The sequence below is a fragment of the Psammomys obesus genome, unplaced genomic scaffold (assembly GCF_907164565.1).
Source record: "Psammomys obesus unplaced genomic scaffold, mPsaObe1.curated_primary_1811, whole genome shotgun sequence".
Classification (NCBI taxonomy): Eukaryota; Metazoa; Chordata; class Mammalia; order Rodentia; family Muridae; genus Psammomys; species Psammomys obesus.
In genome coordinates, this window is record NW_026591872.1 from 12,616,350 (window position 1) to 12,633,867 (window position 17,518).

The window sequence follows — 17,518 nt, forward strand, 5'->3', positions numbered from 1 at the left end:
GACTTGCTCACTCGTGTAGCCCTAGCACCTATGAAAGTGGTTGGCACAAAATAACTGCTCAACATGTGTCTTAGAAATGAATCAATCTTAATCTACATCAAAGGCACACAGATCTGAAGGCAGTATCTGGGCAGCTGCAGAGACAGGGAAGCTGGAGAGATTAGGATACAGAATCCTGCAGTTATATTTTGAAGATGTGGAGTTAGCCTGCACAGTCCCTATCACCTACACAGTGTAAGTCTGCAATACTTACTGGACTCTGTGGCAAGAGGCTACTGCTGGTCTCTTGAGTACTTGGAGGTCGACTTCCACTTTCCTCCAGTGGCAAAATACCCCTTCGATCCAGCACACTGACAGAAACAGAAGAATGAATCAAGGACTTGTCATGCATTCTTCTACCAGCTCATCCCCACTAAGCCTTGGTATGTACATTAAAAAGCCCAAACATGTCTTTGGCAATCTGTCCTGACCCCAGCACACATCTATCTTCCATTTACTCTTCTACAAACTAGAGGATGGCACATTAACCAGGGAACAAACAAATGAAATAACCGGCCCATGGTTTTATGGCCCATGTAGATATGGTGCTATGTGTCAATTCTCAAGAAGACCTATTTGATATCAAGAAGGTCCATGCAGAAGAATGCAGCAGAGCAAGTAAGATGATAGGCTTGAGTAGTTCATCTTAAGAAGCCAATGCATTTTTTTTTTACTCCAGTACCTGGGGGGCAACGGGCCACAAAGCACCTCACAGCAATTCTTCACAATGTTGCCATGGCTATAGGGATTCTGCACTCGATTCTTCCCTGTCCATGATCCTTTGATCTGCAAAATAAAAGCCAGGGCTTACATTCAAGAGTTGAAGAAATACATGCAGCATGGAATGACAGAAAAGTTCAAGAGGTAGATAATGGCAATAATTACACAATAATAGGAATGTACTACAGGTCACTGAACTGTACATTTATAAAAGTTAAAGATGTTGGTCATACACCTTGCATTCCCAGAACTTGGGAAGCCAAGGATGGAAGAGCCTGGGTGCTAGGCCAACCTGGTTTACATATATATATATATATATATATATATATATATATATATATATATATATATATATATATATATATTTTTTTTTTTTACCAAAATTAATGACAAATATAGGGGTCAGGGAGATAGTTCAGTGGGTAAAGTGAAGTGCACTTGCCACCAAGCCTGATGGCCTGAATCATCAAGAATCACATGGTAGGAAGAAAACCAAGTTGTACTCTGACATCATACAAGTGCATACTGCTTAATAAATTTACTTTTAATAGGAAAGAAATAGTTTACCATGAAAAATGAACATGTACTATAATTTATGTTAAAATACAGTGTATATTCGAACTCACAGATATGTGACAGCATACACAAGAACTGCACAAGTTCAAAGCAGACAAACCCCAGCATAGAGAAGGGGAAGTGAACACAAAGTCCTACCAATCACCAAGAAATTATTTGCAATTAATATCTTCTAGGAAAGGGAAAGTCAGTTTTCTCCTTATGGAGTGTCACTGGATATAACAACCACACTCCAGAGTAGGTCTCACGCCTGTGAGGAGTTGGACAACACAAAACAGATTCTATGCTTTGTTTTGGTGTTTTGTGTTTTTTGTTTTGTTTTACTTTGTTTTGGTAATTTTTTTTTTGTTCTAGACAGAATTTTGTCTTCTGATTTTTTTTTTCTTTCTTTTACAAGAGAGAAAAAGAACATGAAGCGAGGTGGGGAATATCTGAGAGGAGTTGAGGGATAGAAAAGGATATGACCAAAATATACAAATATTTGTACAAATGTACAAATATCTTAAATAAAAATTAATTTTAAAATACAGTTTCTGTGTAAACAAATAATATAAAATCTAGACAAGTTTAGAAGATGACAAATCATACCACTAACAAAAGTGATATCTAAAAGGTAAAGTTACAGAAATTTATTTGTTCAACTATATTTTTCTCATTATCCACAATATTAACTGGTAATTCCTTAAAAGTAAATATTTATTTGGTTCAATTATCTTTCTCTGTTCCAAATTTAGAGCATCAACTAGCCCTTTTGTTGTTATTGTTTTCTTGTTTTGAGAAAAGGTCTAGCTTTGTAATTCAAGCTGGCCCAGAATAGCCTTCAAATTGAGATCTTTCTGTCTCAGTCTCTCCAGCAAGTATGGCAATTGTAGAAATGTTCCATCACACTAGAACTTCAACTAGGCCTTTAAGGACCTATAACCAGCTAAAAGACATTATGCCTATCCAACTTTCCAACCTCTTCCTAATGTTCTACAGGCATTATTCTTCAAACATAGCTGTCTGCCTGTTCTACACTTTTATTTAAAAATCTCCCAAGCCAGGTTTCATTTTCACTTGTCTCATCTTTCCAGGCCCTGGAAACATGGTTTTCTAGCACCTAACAAGAAAATGGTCACGGAGAGAAGGAGGATATATAGCGAGATGAGAAAGTTGACTCACGTCTTCATTGGTCGTCTGGTTGAGAGCCACGAGGAAAGTGTGAAACCCAGTCAATCCCACAACAGACCACAGTGTGAAGAAGCAAATGAGGACTTCCAGAACAGTGAGGTTAGGTTAAGGAATGTTGAAGTCATGTGAGATAGGAAAATTGATGCTTCAGACGATATTTTTGATCTTTACCTCTCAGAACCAGTATCACAAAAAGTCAAATTATCTGCATATAATTATAGATTATTTCTAAACTTCACTGGATAGATATTTTTATGAACATTAATGCATTTCTGTTTACTCACTACAAAGCATTTGTAGTGTGTATCACTTGCCCTGTTCGTCATTGGCTATTTGAAGAGGATATTTAGTAAGATGCCAAAGCTAAACATTGTTGGCCACCATTGCTTATGGAAATCCCACCAAAAAATAAACTTTATATATGAAAAATCATTTGAATGGTAACAAGATGTGGTTTATCCAAATCTCTTCTAAATTCCCTTTTCAGAAATGTAGTCACTGCACAAAATAAGCTTTCACTGAAACAGGAGGGTAGGGTTCCCAGCAAATAGCATAAAAGTGTATTTAGATAGAGAGCAGCCAACTAGATGAGTCAAGGCTGAGACTAGAAGGACTCTTGAAGGACTGAAGGCAGCCAAGAAAGAGGTGAGGAGCAAGCCTCCCTTAAAACCCTGACAATTTCCCATTCTACTTGTTAACACTAGGACTACATATGTTAATTTTAGGCTTTGGCATTTGCTGATGTCTGGAAAACTAGATAGTGGGACGACCGCAGGAAGAAAACATGCTGGCAAGCAGTTTAAGATGGCTTCACATAGACAAACTGCCAGGGGAGGATATGTTCCAGGAGTTTCTTTCAATGTCTCCAGGAAGCCAATTTTCAAGGATTCTGTGAAATTGGGAAGAGGGGCAGAAAGAAAAATTAGTGACTTTAGTCAAAACTATTTAAAAAATAAATAAAAGTGCTAGTGTCTATCCATTTCCTCATATCCCTGTCCTGTGCTATATACTCTGGTAAGAAAGAAGGTCCCGCTAGGGCAAGGATAAAGACTTTCCTCTTCACCTGCAAGTTCGTGACTGAGTTCACATTCCCCACATACTCCAGTGCAGGAATAAGCATTGGACCAGGTCCAGGGAGAAACCAAGCATTAGGTTTCCTTTCTTTTTCCCAGTCTGCAAATATGGACATGCAGTGGGATAGGAACAGAGGAAAGAAACCAGAAGTTCTCTAGAAAAACCCTTTGTCTCCCCATACTGCTGCCTTGTGCAACATCCAGTTGAGATGTCGAGACCACATGATTAGCTCCATAATCTACCTGTCCTTAGCAGTTTTGTGTATGTGCACATGCAGGCATGTGGGTGTGCGTTTTCCATCTCTTGCATATACCATGATCCACTAACAGGACAAAGTCCTACTACTCAACACACAGATATATATTACAAGACAGAATGAGAGGGTGTATAGAGGCAAATATATAGCCAACCTTTTGGATCACTTCAGAATCATTCCGTACTCTGGATGTGACTCAGGAATTATGGGTCATCATTGGCAACAGATGGCCAGAGAGAAGGCCAGAATACTCAATAAATATTTACCAATGTGAGCTGAGATTTGTGGTTCAGCTCAAGAACAGACAATACTACTTGCTTCTGTCTGTTCCTGAGTGAAAGTGTCACCAGAAATCCACCTTCCCCTAAGTTGCTCTCAAAGCCTTTCCCCACCCACTGTCAGCCAGTGACAGATGCTTCCCCTATACTCACTGAGGGCCACGTAGACGATGTTAAAGGCAAAGACATAAATTGTGAGGAGGGAGAGAGAGAGGATGAAGAGGTAGAAGTAGCGGTAGTTCCTCTTTCCAACACAGTTTCCCACCCAGGGGCAGTGATGGTCGAAGCGCTCTGTGGGAGAAAAAGAGCTCAATGCCAAACCCACATAGCACCTAACCCAAAGAACTCAAGGACCTGGGCATAACTTCAATCTCAGCATCTGGGAGGTAGGGTCAGACGTATCTCTGAGTTTGGGGCCAGCCTGGTCTACATAGTGTTTTCTAGGCCAGCCAGAGCTACATAGTGACACCTGACTGAGAGAGAGAGACAGAAAGACAGAAAAACAGAGAGAGAGAGAGAGAGAGAGAGAGAGAGAGAGAGGAAGGAGGGAAGAAAGGAAGGGAGGGAGAGAGGGAGGGAGGAAGGAAAGAAGAAAGGAAGGAAGGAAGGAAGGAAGGAAGGAAGGAAGGAAGGAAGGAAGTTCCCTCAATCTTGTGATGGCTAAACTTTGCTGTCACCTTGACAAAATCAGGAATCAACTAAAACTCAAGCTTTTAGGCAAGCCCGTAAGGGATTTTTCTTAATTAGATTATTTGAGCCAGCAGACTCACCCTAAATCTGGGCCACATCTTCTGATGACAGTCCACTCAAAAGTACATGGAAGAAGGAACATAAACTGAAAACCAGAAGCTCTTTAGGAATCTTCCAGGGATCTAGCAGTAAATTGAGACTGCTGAGACATTCAGTCTCATGGATTGAAACTACTTACTGGATTCTTGTCCTTTTCATAAGGAGACAGCCACTGTTGGACTAGCCAGACCATAGCCTGTAAGCCATCCCAGTATACATGCACATACATATTCATTCTGTCAGTGATTCCTCTTTAGATAACCCTGACTAAACAGATCTTTATAACTACACTGGATATCAGTTAAAAAAATATTTTCTCACTTTATAGATCAAGAAACAAAGGCTTTCAACAGTCCAGTATTCTGGGTTATTCTATCAGTTAAGGGCAGGGATATTGCTTTTCCCAGTAAAATCTTAGCAATTGGATCTACTAAATTCAGAAAGTAAATTTGAAAAATGAGCATTGCGAATTTTTTGACCTGTCTTTATTAAAAACTTAAGTCTATAATACACCATTCCTAAAATTGTATGGCATTGCTCAATGAAACAGAAAGAACACAAAAACAGACTCTAGAATATGCAAGAATTTACCATCTAATTAAACACCATTATTAAAGAAAGTATGATTATAATATGAGACAATAGGCTAATTATAGAAAATAAGGTAACATTTTTTTGTTCATATTATTTGTCAAAAAAAATCCAGGTGGAATTAATTGTTATATATATTTTTAATATTTTTAATTATTTTTATTTTTTATTAATGACAGTTTATTCACTTTGTATCCCCCCTGTACCTTCCTCCCCCCTCCCCTCCCAATCCCACCCTCCCCCTTCCCCACCCGTGTCCCTCTCCCAGTCCACTGATAAAGGAGGTCCTCCTCCACTTCCCTCTGATCCTAGTCTATCAGGTCTCATCAGGAGTGGCTGCAATGTCATCTTCTGTGGCCTGGGAAAGCTGTTCCCCCCTCAGGGGGAGGTGATCAAAGAGCAGGCCAATCAGTTCATGTCAGAGACAGTCCCTGTCCCCATTATTATGGAGGCCACATGGACACTGAACTGCCATAGGCTACCTCTGTGCGAGGGGTTCCAGGCCATATACATGAATGGTCCCTGGCTGGATTATCAGTTTCAGAAAAGACTTTTTTAATCTGTTGCTCTCCTTGTGGAGCTCCTGTCCTTTCCAGGTCTGACTATCTCCCACTTCTTTCATAAGATTCCCTGCACTCTGCCCAAAGTTTCTCTATGAGTCTTAGCATCTGCCTTGGTACCCTGCAGGGTAGATCCTTTCAGAGGCCCTCTGTGGTAGGCTCCTGTCCTGTTCCCTGTTTTCTCCCTTCTCCGATATCCACTCCTAGGCATATATCAAAAAGACGCTCAAGTATACAATAGGGACGTCTGCTCAACAATGTTTGTAGCAGCTTTATTTGTATTAGTCAGAAGCTGGAAACAGCTCAGGTGCCCCTCAGTTGAGGAATGGATACAGAAATTGTGGTACATCTATACAATGGAATATTACTCGGCGATAAAAAAATGACAAGGAAATCATGAAATTCGCAGGTAAATGGTGGGAACTGGAAAAGATCATCCTGAGTGAGGTATCCCAGAAGCAGAAAGACAAACAGGGTATATACTCACTCATAAGTGGATATTCGGTATATAATATAGGATAAACATACTAAAATCAATACACCTAAGAAAGCTAATCAGGAAGGAGGACTCTGGCTAAGATGCTCAATCTCCATTCAGAAAGGCAAAGAGGATTTTTAAAATATCTATCTATTTATTTATTTATGTATTTATTTATTTATTATGCACACAATATTTATTTATTTATTTATTTATTTATTATTATGCATACAATGTTTTGTCTGCATGTACGCATGTGTGCCAGAAGAGGGCACCAGATCTAGATGGTTGTGAGCTACCATGTGGTTGCTGGGAATTGAACTCAGGACCTCTGAGAGAGCAGCCAGTCTCTTAACCTCTGAGCCATCTCTCCAGCCCTGTTATAGATTTTTTAAAAACAAATTTAAATCACAAAATAATAACAAAGAACAGATATAGGACTTTCCACGCATATAAGTAATGCAAGAAAACATAGAGGAAAAACCGATTTTACTCTGGAACATGTCCGTGAGTTTAAGGCCAGTCTGCTCTATATAGCAAGCTCCAGGACAGCTGGGACTAAATAGAGAAACTCTGTCTCATAAACCACTACCCAAAAATGTCTCTGACTTAAAAAAAATGACTTCCCATACATTAAAATACTAGAGAGGCATTGAGGTGGCTCAATGGCAAAAGGCAGTCACTTTGCAAGCCTGATAACTTGCATTGGCTCCCCAGAGCCAACTTTACACTAGTAAAGGTAGGATTGAATCAATCCACAAAGTTGTCCTCTGAACTCTACAAACATAGCATGGCACACAGGCCCCACCCACATCAAACAAATCACACACAAAGCATTCTCTTTCTCTCTCTCTCTCTCTCTCTCTCTCTTCTCTTCTCTTCTCTCTATTTCTCTCTCTCCCTCAATAATAGAAGAAAAATTAGAGAGAAAAAAATCATATGTATGCCTTATTTTATGAAATCTTTCCAAATCAATAAAAAAAATATGCTTCCTCAAGAAAATTGCCAAAGGGTGTTAAAGGTGTTAACACGTATTAAGGGTGTTTTCTTTTGATTTTGCTTTTGAAGACAGCATCTCACTACATAGCCATAGGGTGGGGCCTTCATTCAGGAGAATTTCTGTCCTCCTAAGAAGAGGATAAAACACTAAAAATGTATGAGCACAGAAGAAAAAAAAAAAAAAACAGTGTGAGAACACAGTAAAAAAAGAAGCCATCTAGCCATCTGCCAGCGAAAGAAAGAGGCCTTCTCAGAAATGCTTTTGTCACCTTGAGCTTGGATTTCCCAGTCTCCAGAACTGTGAAATGTGTATATTCAGTAGATTAAACAATCCAGTCTATAGCATTTTCTTATCATAACCCAAGCAAATGATCAGGTTTATAGTCAAAAGTTCACTTGCTAGATCATATAGTAATGCCACATTAAAGTTTTGAGGAGCTATTTAAATGTTTTCATATTGGATACACAATTTTACATTCTTACTAGTAATGTAAAGAGGTTCTACCTGCTCCACATTCTTTTTTTTTTTTTTTGGGGGGGGAGGATTCAAGATAAGGTGTCTCTGTGTAGCGTTGGCTGTCCTGGAACTCACTCTGTACATCAGGTTGGCCTTGAACTCAGAGATCTGCTTGTCTTTGCCTTTAGTCTAGTGCCGAGACTAAAGGCGTACACCCCCATACCCAGCCTTCTCCACATTCTTAAGCTTAATGTTTTTGAAAAGGGGTCTTGCAATGTTGCCTAAGCAGGCTTTGAACACACAATTTTTCTGCATTAATATCCCAAGTATATACCACTAAATCAAGCTGAGCTCAATAATTTTTATTTCAGTATAATAATAATAATACTAGAGAATAGCATCTGATGACAGGAGACTGACTAAATAAACTAAAATATAGCCTTATAATAGATTATGCAGCCAATAAAGTAATGTTAAAGATATAGAATAGGAGCTCAGCGCTTGAGAGGCAGACAGGTGGATGTCCTATGCAGTGAGCTCCAGGCCAGACAGGGCTACACAGTGAAGCTGTCTAAAACAAAATAAAATCAAATCTAACAAAAATAGACAAAAGCAAGATTAGAAACTTATCAGGATCTGCAGAGATGGCTCAGTTATGATTAAGAGCAACTTTTGCTCTTATATAGGATCCAGGTTTGATTCCCAGCACCAACATGGTAGCTCACGATCATCAATCACTTCAGTTCCAGGAGACTGACACACCTCTGCAGGCACAAGGCATGCACATGATGTATAGACAAGCATGCAGACAGGCAGGTAGGAACACATAAAATAAATAAATCTTAAAAAGAAAACCTCTTGTCAAGCTGAGGGGATGGGTCAGTTTGTAAAGTGCTTGGCACATAAGCATCCCTGGCACTCACATAAAACACTAGACATAGGCTGGAGAGAAGGTTCTGTTTATAATAGCACTTATTGTTCTTGCAGAAAACCTGGTTTCAGTTCCTATAACCCACATGATGGCTCACAACCATCTTTAACTCCAGTTCTAAGGGGACCCAATGCCTTCTACTGACTTCGTGAGCATCAAGCCTGCATGGTGCACATATATGCTGGAAAAAAAAAAAAACAACTCATATACATAAAATACAATAAACAAGACTAAAAGAAAAAAAAAACATTAGGCATGGTGGCACATGCTTGTAATCCTAGGAGCAGAGATAGGAAAATCCCATGATGGCCTTGTTAAATGAGTCAAGAAGAATTTATGTTCTCCAAGTTCAAAGACAGACCCTGTCTCAAAAAAGAAAATAAGGTGGAGAGGGATCATCAAGATGGTTCAGACGATAAAAGCATTTGATACACAAACCAGATGACCTCAGCTGAATCCATGAGACTGACTTATAGGTGGAAGGAGAGAACCACATATGTAAATTGTACTCTGACCTCTATATATTCTGTGGCACATAAGCACACCAGCACATATCATACACACACATACACACTCACACACAAACATGTCCACACACATACTCAAAAAAATAAAACAAACCCTCTTATCTGTGGAGCAGCCATAAATCAGTGTAGAGATTCCTCAGAAAACTAAAAATAAAACTGGCATAATATTCAGCTCTACCACTGGGTATATACCCAAAGGAATCTAGTACATACTCCACAGAGATACTTGTACATGAGTGTTTTCTGCTGGAGTACTCACAATGGCCAGAATAATGGAACTAGACTAGACGCTCATCAACAATGACTAAGTATGCTCTATATATAAAAATCAAGTTTTATTCAACTGTAAAGGAGAATGCAATTAATTCATTTTCAGGAAAATGGACAGAACTAGAGATGATTACGCTAAATAAATAAGCCAGGCTCAGGCAAATGCTACATGTTTTCTCTCATATGTAGAATCAAGATTTGTGGTTTTGTGTGTGTGTGAGAGAGAGAGAGAGAGAGAAAGAGAGAGAGAAAGAGAAAGAGATGAAAGCAGAGACGGAAGTAATCGGGAAACAAAAGAAAGGAACAAGGGTTGTTGGCCAATATGAACAAAGTATGATGGTACATTTGGATGAAATGTCATAATGAAGCCTGTTATTTGTACAGTAACTACAAAAACTTAAAGGCAGCTGGGTGCCGTGGCTTACGCCTGTAATCCCAGCACTCGGGGAGGCAAAAGCAAGCAAATCTTTGTGAGTTTGAGGTTAGCCTGGTATACAAAGCAAGTCCAGGACAGCCAAAGCTACACAAGAAAACCTTATCTTGAAAAATTAAAAAAAAAAAATTAAAGGCAGAAGATGTAACCTGTGGTAAAGTGCTTGCCTAGAATGTGTGAGGACGTTGTTCAACTCCCAGTACCACAAAAATTTAATTCAGAAATTTAAAAATACTCTTATATTATATAATGTCTCCTTTTACAAACTAAAGGATTAGAACAAAATGTGGCAAAATAGAGTATGAATTTAAAATTGGGATATATATATATATATATATATATATATATATATTATACCACCCATATTTTCTAATAGAAGCATATATAATTTGAATCGGCTTTTTTGAAAAAGAGGTTGAGGGCTGGAGAGATAGCTCAGTGGTTAAGAGCACCTGTTGCTGTTCCCAGAGAACCAGAGTTCAAATCCTAGGCCTACATAACTGCTCACAAGTACCTGGAACTCCAGTTCTAGGGGATCCAATACCCTCTTCTGGCCTAGGAGCACCAGGTACATAAGTGCTCCACAGAAACACATTCAGACAAAATACCCATGGAAGTACGATAAAATAAAAATAAAGCGAATTGGAGAGATAGCTCAATCATTAAAGTGTTTACAGTGCAAGTGTGAGGACCTGAGTTAAACACACACACCAGACTCATGCAAACAATATGAGTCACAATAACACATATTTATAATTCCAGCACTAGAGAGGTTAGAGATAAGGGTATCCCTAGGGCTTAATGGCCAGGCAGGATAGCTTTATTTGTTAAGGCACAGATCCCAGTAAGAGACCCTGTCTCTAAAAAAAGGAGGACAACAAAATTGTCCTCTGGCTTACACACATGAATGGGCAACCACACACACATGAATACACATACACAAACACCTGAGGGGGGAAATGCTTGAAGAATAGTGAGCTGTGTACTAATCAAAAATAAGACTGTAAGAGTAAAGATGCTAAAGTTAGCTTTTCACAGTTGATGGCTTCTGGCAGCGGTTGGGGTGAGGAAAGACTCAGTTTTCTTTAAGGGGCTAGCCACTGGGAGTTTGACCATGCTCCAATGAGTATATGGGCAACACAAACTGGACTTGGGGGTTTTCTTTTGTTTTTGAGGAGTAAGGCATGATTGCGGTGCAGTCTGAGAAATTCCCAAATAATAATAAAAAAAAATGTTATGTTGGGAACAAAAGGAGTAGTATATCTCCTTGTTAGAAGGTTTCAATATATGTTGTTTTTTCCAAAAGAAGAAATGTATAAAGAAAGCTGCCATGCTCAAGTGGTTAGCATCACATCTAGATTCAGATTTGTAGATATAGTCTCATTTTAAGCAAACTTGCCACATAAAAATATTGAGAAAAATATAAATTTATACAGATCTATGTTTTAAGATATTTTTAATGCTGCTCTCAGTTTGGTTATAGAAGCCTTTCCCCCCCCAGTGGCAGGAGTCAATGGAGACACTTACAACTGGACAAGGTCATGAGAATAAATGATTGTTGTGTGCTCAGTACTAAATGATAGATCTTATTGACCCCACTAAGGCTCAGAGAACACCATGGAAGAGGGATAGGAAAAAGTGCAACAGGCAGAGGATTTGGGATGCTGTTTTTAAATCATGACAGGACCATTGTACTCATGAACTCACAGTGACTACAGTTACCTGCACAACATCAAGCCAGTTAATAATTCAAGCATGGTCAGGTGGTGGTGACACATGCCTTTAATCCTAGCACTGGGGAGGTGGCAGGCAAAGCCAGCCTGGTCTCCATAATGAGTTCCAGAACAGCCAAGACTACATAAAGAAACCCTGTCTCAAAAAAGCCAACTTATTATTATTATTAATTATTACTACTGTATTATTATTATTATTCCACCATGATGGAAGAGTGACTAACAATGTCCCATCTTTAGGTAAGGAGCTATCAGCAATTGATGGCTGCTGAAGGATAGGGAGATGTTTTTTCCTTAGGAGTATGGTTGCCAGATAACAAAGAACCCCCATACCCATACACATGCAGGCAGCACTAATCATGAAAAACTAAATATGTTTTTAAAAACATGCAGTTTTAATATTTATCTCTCTGATTATTAGTAGGTGTGGACAATATTTTCATGTCAGTTAGATAAGTACATTTCCTGTTTTATGAACTGTTGATATTTCTCACAGAGCATTAGCTCTTTTTTAAAAAATCAGCTTGTAGAGCTAAGAGCAGTGGTGCCCGCCTATAATCCCAGCACTCAGGAAAGCAGAAGCAGATGGATCTCTATGAGTTCAAGGCCAGCCTGGTCTATAAAGTGAGTCCAGGACAGCCACGGCTGCACAGAAAAACTCTGTCTTGAAAAAGAAATTAATTTGAAAGCAGGTATAGTAGCATATGCCTTTAATTTCAGCACCTGGGAGGCAGAGACATGCAGACCTTTGTGATTTCTGGAGCAGCCTGATCTACATAGAAAGTTTCAAGGCAGCTAGGGATTCATAGAGAGACATTGTCTACCCCCAAAAAACCAACTTATACAATTTTTTTCTTATGTGTATAGGTTTGTCTGCATGCACGTCTGCACCACATCCATGCCTAGTACCCACAGAGGCCAGAAGAGGGTGTCAGATCACCTGGAACTCAAGTTACAGATGACATCATGTGGGTGCTGGGAATCAAACCCAGGTTCTCTGGAAGAGTAGCCAGAGTTATTAACCACTGAGCTATCTCTCCAACCCCTTGTACGAGTTCTTTATATTTAAGAATATTAATAAGGAGAGGGAATTCTTCATGAAACCTTCCCATCAGATCTTATTTAAATATTATTTCATAGTCCATTTTAAATTAATTTTGATTCATAAAATCTAACCCACATGTCAGTTTGGACCATACAAAGGAATATAGATCTCACTAAACTTTGCCAGAAAAACAGGCTAATAGGAGAAAACAAGGTTCTCAGACATGGTACACAGCAGACGACATGTTCGAATTGCATCATTCATAGCAGCAGTATCACATGTATACCTAATGAATAAACAGCTTTATTGTCTGTGTATGATCTTCTCAAGAGTTCAGCACAAAGTGGGAAGTATGTATAACTAAGCCACATATATGCACATGGCACCACAGACCTTGTCTTCTGCACATGTATACACATGTAGTAGGAACAAAGACATTTTACAAATAAAAAAGATGAAGGCTTGGACATCATACCTGGTCAAGCATCATCCATGTCATGTCAATCACACAAACTCACATAAAGGCACTTCACTGATATCATCTGTAAAATGTGGGTGATCCTTGTTTCTAGGGATTGTTATGGGCCTTAAATGAGAGCCAGGAAAAGCACTTGGCACAGTGCTTAGTACATAGTGGGAACACAAAGGCCACCTCTGCCATAGGTATTCCTCAATACTGCCCTCTAGTGGATGGTTGTATTCTCCTCCTTTGTAAACCAGACCACACCTGACATGGATCCACTAGAGGAAACTTTAGATTTCCCAAACAGGTATTGTTCCTCACTTACTAAAGACATTTTTTAGACCAAATCTCCATACATACAATTACTCTTCTGTTGTGTAGGAGATTATTTTTCTATCTAAATCTATCTGTTTCTCCTCTGAATCTATCTTCTCATTCCCAATGAATTATCCCAAGAAGTACTGGCCACTCAGGACCTCTCAGGCCCCTTGTTCAACTAAGCCTATCCCTCAGTCACCATCTCTTTGGTTTTACTCACCCACACAGTTGTCACAGATGCTACAATGGGAGGCCCTGGGAGGGCGGAAGATCTTGCATGTATAACAGTATTTCAGTTTCACAATCTGGTTGTTTATCTGGAAATTCTTAATACGAGGAGGTGGTCGCTGGCCCTGTGGCACCGCACCATTGGTGGCTTCTGTAAGTCAGTAAAAGAACTCTAATTCAGTGCTATCCTTTGTTTGAGTCCAAAGTCTCATCACCTCTCCAAAGTTATAGAGGCCATAAAGTGCTCCTCTTTTCCAGACAAGTGCTTCTAGAGTAGACTTTCAACATTACACAGCATGCCCCACATGTCTACTGAACACCATATCATTCTGTGATGTGAAAAGGTGTTTCTTCAGCAGTGTTGGGTTTGGGGGCAGGTTGATTACAAAGAAAAAACTTCAAAATAAAAATGGTAAGAATCTGAAATGAGAGCATCTAACTTGACTAATAATCAGATAAATTAAATTAAAACATAGAACCAGGCAGTGATGGTGCATGCCTTTAATCCCAACACTCAAGAGGCAGAGGTAAGTGAATTTCTGTGAGTTCGAGGCCAGCCTGGTCTACAAAGCAAGTCCAGGACAGCCAGAGCTGCACAGAAAACCCTGCCTCAAGAATCAATAAATAAATAAATAAATAAGAAATAAAATAAAAAATTAAGTAATACATAGTCTATCATGTTGGTCACATACCTTTCATTACGCCAGCATTCAGGAGGCAGAGGCAAGCAGATCTCTATGAGTCCCAGGACAATCTGGTATATATAACAAGTTCCAGGCCAACCAAGGCTACACATGAGAACCTATATAAAAAAAAAATAAAACCCAAAAGCACTATTTCTTCCTACTATAATTAAGAAATATTAAAAATCAGATAAATATACAGAATACACAAAAGGTAAAATTTATCTTATCAGGGAACAACACATTAGAAGCTACCATATTTTTTTAATGTATATGCTCTGCAACCTAGTAATTCTGCTAGCAAAATTCAAAGAGAACTACAAAGCCTGGTTATGCAAGAGTATTTTAATAGTGTCCTTCTCAATAGTGAAAAGTGCCAGTATGCAGCACATGTCTGCTCTCAAAGCATTTAGGAGCTATGAGCAGTAGGATCAGGAATTTGAGGAAAGACTCAGGTACACAGCCTTGGCTACATGAGACCTTGTCTTAACAACAAACAAAAAAACAAAGTATAAAGGGAAAAGACATGCTCAAATTACATGATATACTAATATGAAAGTATCCCTGTGAAACCTAGTGCTGTAGAGAATTAATATGTCAATTAAAATAATATTTCAAGGGCCTAGAGAGATGGCTTTTTAGTTAAGAACATTTGCTGCTCTTACAGAGTACCCAGCACCAATATGGCAGCTCACAACTGTTTGAAACTCCAGTTTTAGGGACCCAATATCCTCTTCTGCTTCCATGGGCACTGAATGCACACAGCACATTTACATGCATGCAGGCAAAACACCGATATACATACAATAAAAAGAAATACATCTTTAAAAAATTGTTTCAGCCAGTGTGGTGGCACACACCTTTAGTCCCAGCGCTCTGGGAGGCAGAGGCAGGCAGATCTCTGTGAGTTGGAAGTCAGCTTGGTCTATAAAGCGAATCCAGGAGAGCCAAGGGTACACAGAGAAACCTTGTCTCGAAAAAACCAAAAAAAAAAAAAAAAAAGAAAAAAGAAAAGAAAAAAGTTTCAAAACCAAAAAAGAGTAGGAGATAATAAGACAATTCACCAGGCTAAGGCATTTGCCACCAAGCCTAATGATCTGACTTTGGTCACTAATGAAAAGACAGAACTGACTCCTGAATGTTGTCTTCTAACCTACACATACACATACAGACCATGATACATGCAGTTTCTACTCCTAGATAGATAGATAGATAGATAGATAGATAGATAGATAGATAGATAGATAGATAAGAATAATTTTAAAATAAATTCTTTTAACAAGGAGGTAACTTATATTTTAAAAGCTGTATTTTAATATATAAAGAGAAAAATAAACAAAAACACACGAAAACATTTTTATGGCAGGTTATTTTAAATGTCTGATATTTCCCTTAACTGAACTCTTAAGGAGCCCTTAATTGCTAGGACAAAGGTTATGAATCCTTAAAGCCATTTTGCTTATTGCCAAACTGCTTTCCAGACAGACTGATTTCGAATGCCTATCCATCTCCAGCATATAAGAGTGTCAGGCTCATTGAACCTTTGCCACAAACTATAATTCCAAAAACAGAATAGTTTTCAATTCACTTTAATTTTAAAAATATCTGTCATATAGAATATTTTTCCTTTCTTGCAGAGTGGGGTAGATGCTGTGAAATCAAACAATATCAGTGATCTGCAAGCCCTTAGAAGATGAGGCTAGCTATTCATAAAATGATGATGTAAGTACCAACATGCCACTTTAATATTTCTTTACATATGCCGTCTGGAGCACAGACCTGGATTCATGGCAGAATCCAGGGAAGACGTGGGGGTAAAGCAGGAGGTACTAAGGGTAAAACAGAGGGGGAATTTCTGGTACTATTTTTTTTTCTCTAGCTGGATTACTGTTTCCTAGACTACTGTCTCATTCACCTGTGGACTCTGCCTATGGCACCATACCATACCTCTACTTTACGCTTACTATTTTCATCCTCACCTCACCCCATGTAGTTCTAGCTCAGACATGTGCAGATCAATTTCTCCTTATCTAACCTAAAACTATCTGAGTTTAAAATATATATATATACTATGAAATCAGGGGGAAACAGTTCAAATAAAGAAACACAAAAGCATGGCAGCCTTCAGAGCAACATCAAAGAACTAAAGGCTAGCCACAGACTGGCACTCTACTAACACAGATATTCAGCATCACAAGTTCTGGGTCACAGAGCTTGTCATACAGCTCAGTACTAGAGCACGTGTCTGGTATGCCCAGGGGACTGGGCTCAATCCCCAGAACTCAGGGGCGAAGATGTGACAAAACAAATCCTGGTTAACCTTTTTTTTTTTTCTACTTTTGTTTTTATGTGGACTCAAGCTACTGTCAAACAAAGTCAAAAAATACTTAACATAGCCACTACTGCTGAGCTAGAGCATCCCCAATGATGCTAGTAGTACTGGCATTATTGCCTTTTTCACATGGGAACTCCCAGGATATTCCCTTTCTAGCCCTGGATATTCTGTTTAAATTCATTAAGCCATTGTGGCTCCTGGTGGGGTTACATTTCAGTCTCAGTGTTACAGACTGTCTAGCTCTGAGCCTGAAATTAGTTGCTTTACTCCTCTGAGTGGCAGCTGGTAGCATGATTACCCTTCTTCACATTGTGTGACCCCCTAAAGTGGGAATTCTTGGTCAGGGACCCATGAATGAACTTTAGAAGATCTATGAAATTCTGAAATTATATCCAAAGTTGTATGTATACACAAAAAAAGAACATTTTATGGAGAGACAGTTTAACAGCTTCCCTCAACAAACAGATGTGTGATGGCCTCCCCCAAAATGGAAAAGGCACACTCTTGACAGCAATTCAGCCAGACCTCGGTAACAAACTCTTTCTTTAATGCAAACCAACATGTG

At 39.0% G+C, this 17,518-nt stretch overlaps 1 protein-coding gene across 1 annotated transcript in view; it reads right to left on the reverse strand.

Moving 5' to 3' along the window:
• The window catches only part of Zdhhc9 (zinc finger DHHC-type palmitoyltransferase 9), a 39,095-nt gene that overhangs the window by 7,216 nt on the left and 14,361 nt on the right, over positions 1–17,518 (reverse strand). Inside the window, exons 4-9 of the mRNA XM_055612181.1 lie at positions 13,928–14,086; positions 4,267–4,404; positions 3,346–3,394; positions 2,497–2,599; positions 722–825; positions 254–350 (exon numbers count right to left, since the gene is read on the reverse strand). Of these exons, the coding sequence (XP_055468156.1) occupies positions 254–350; positions 722–825; positions 2,497–2,599; positions 3,346–3,394; positions 4,267–4,404; positions 13,928–14,086 (650 nt within the window). The remainder of the gene's footprint in view (positions 1–253; positions 351–721; positions 826–2,496; positions 2,600–3,345; positions 3,395–4,266; positions 4,405–13,927; positions 14,087–17,518) is intronic.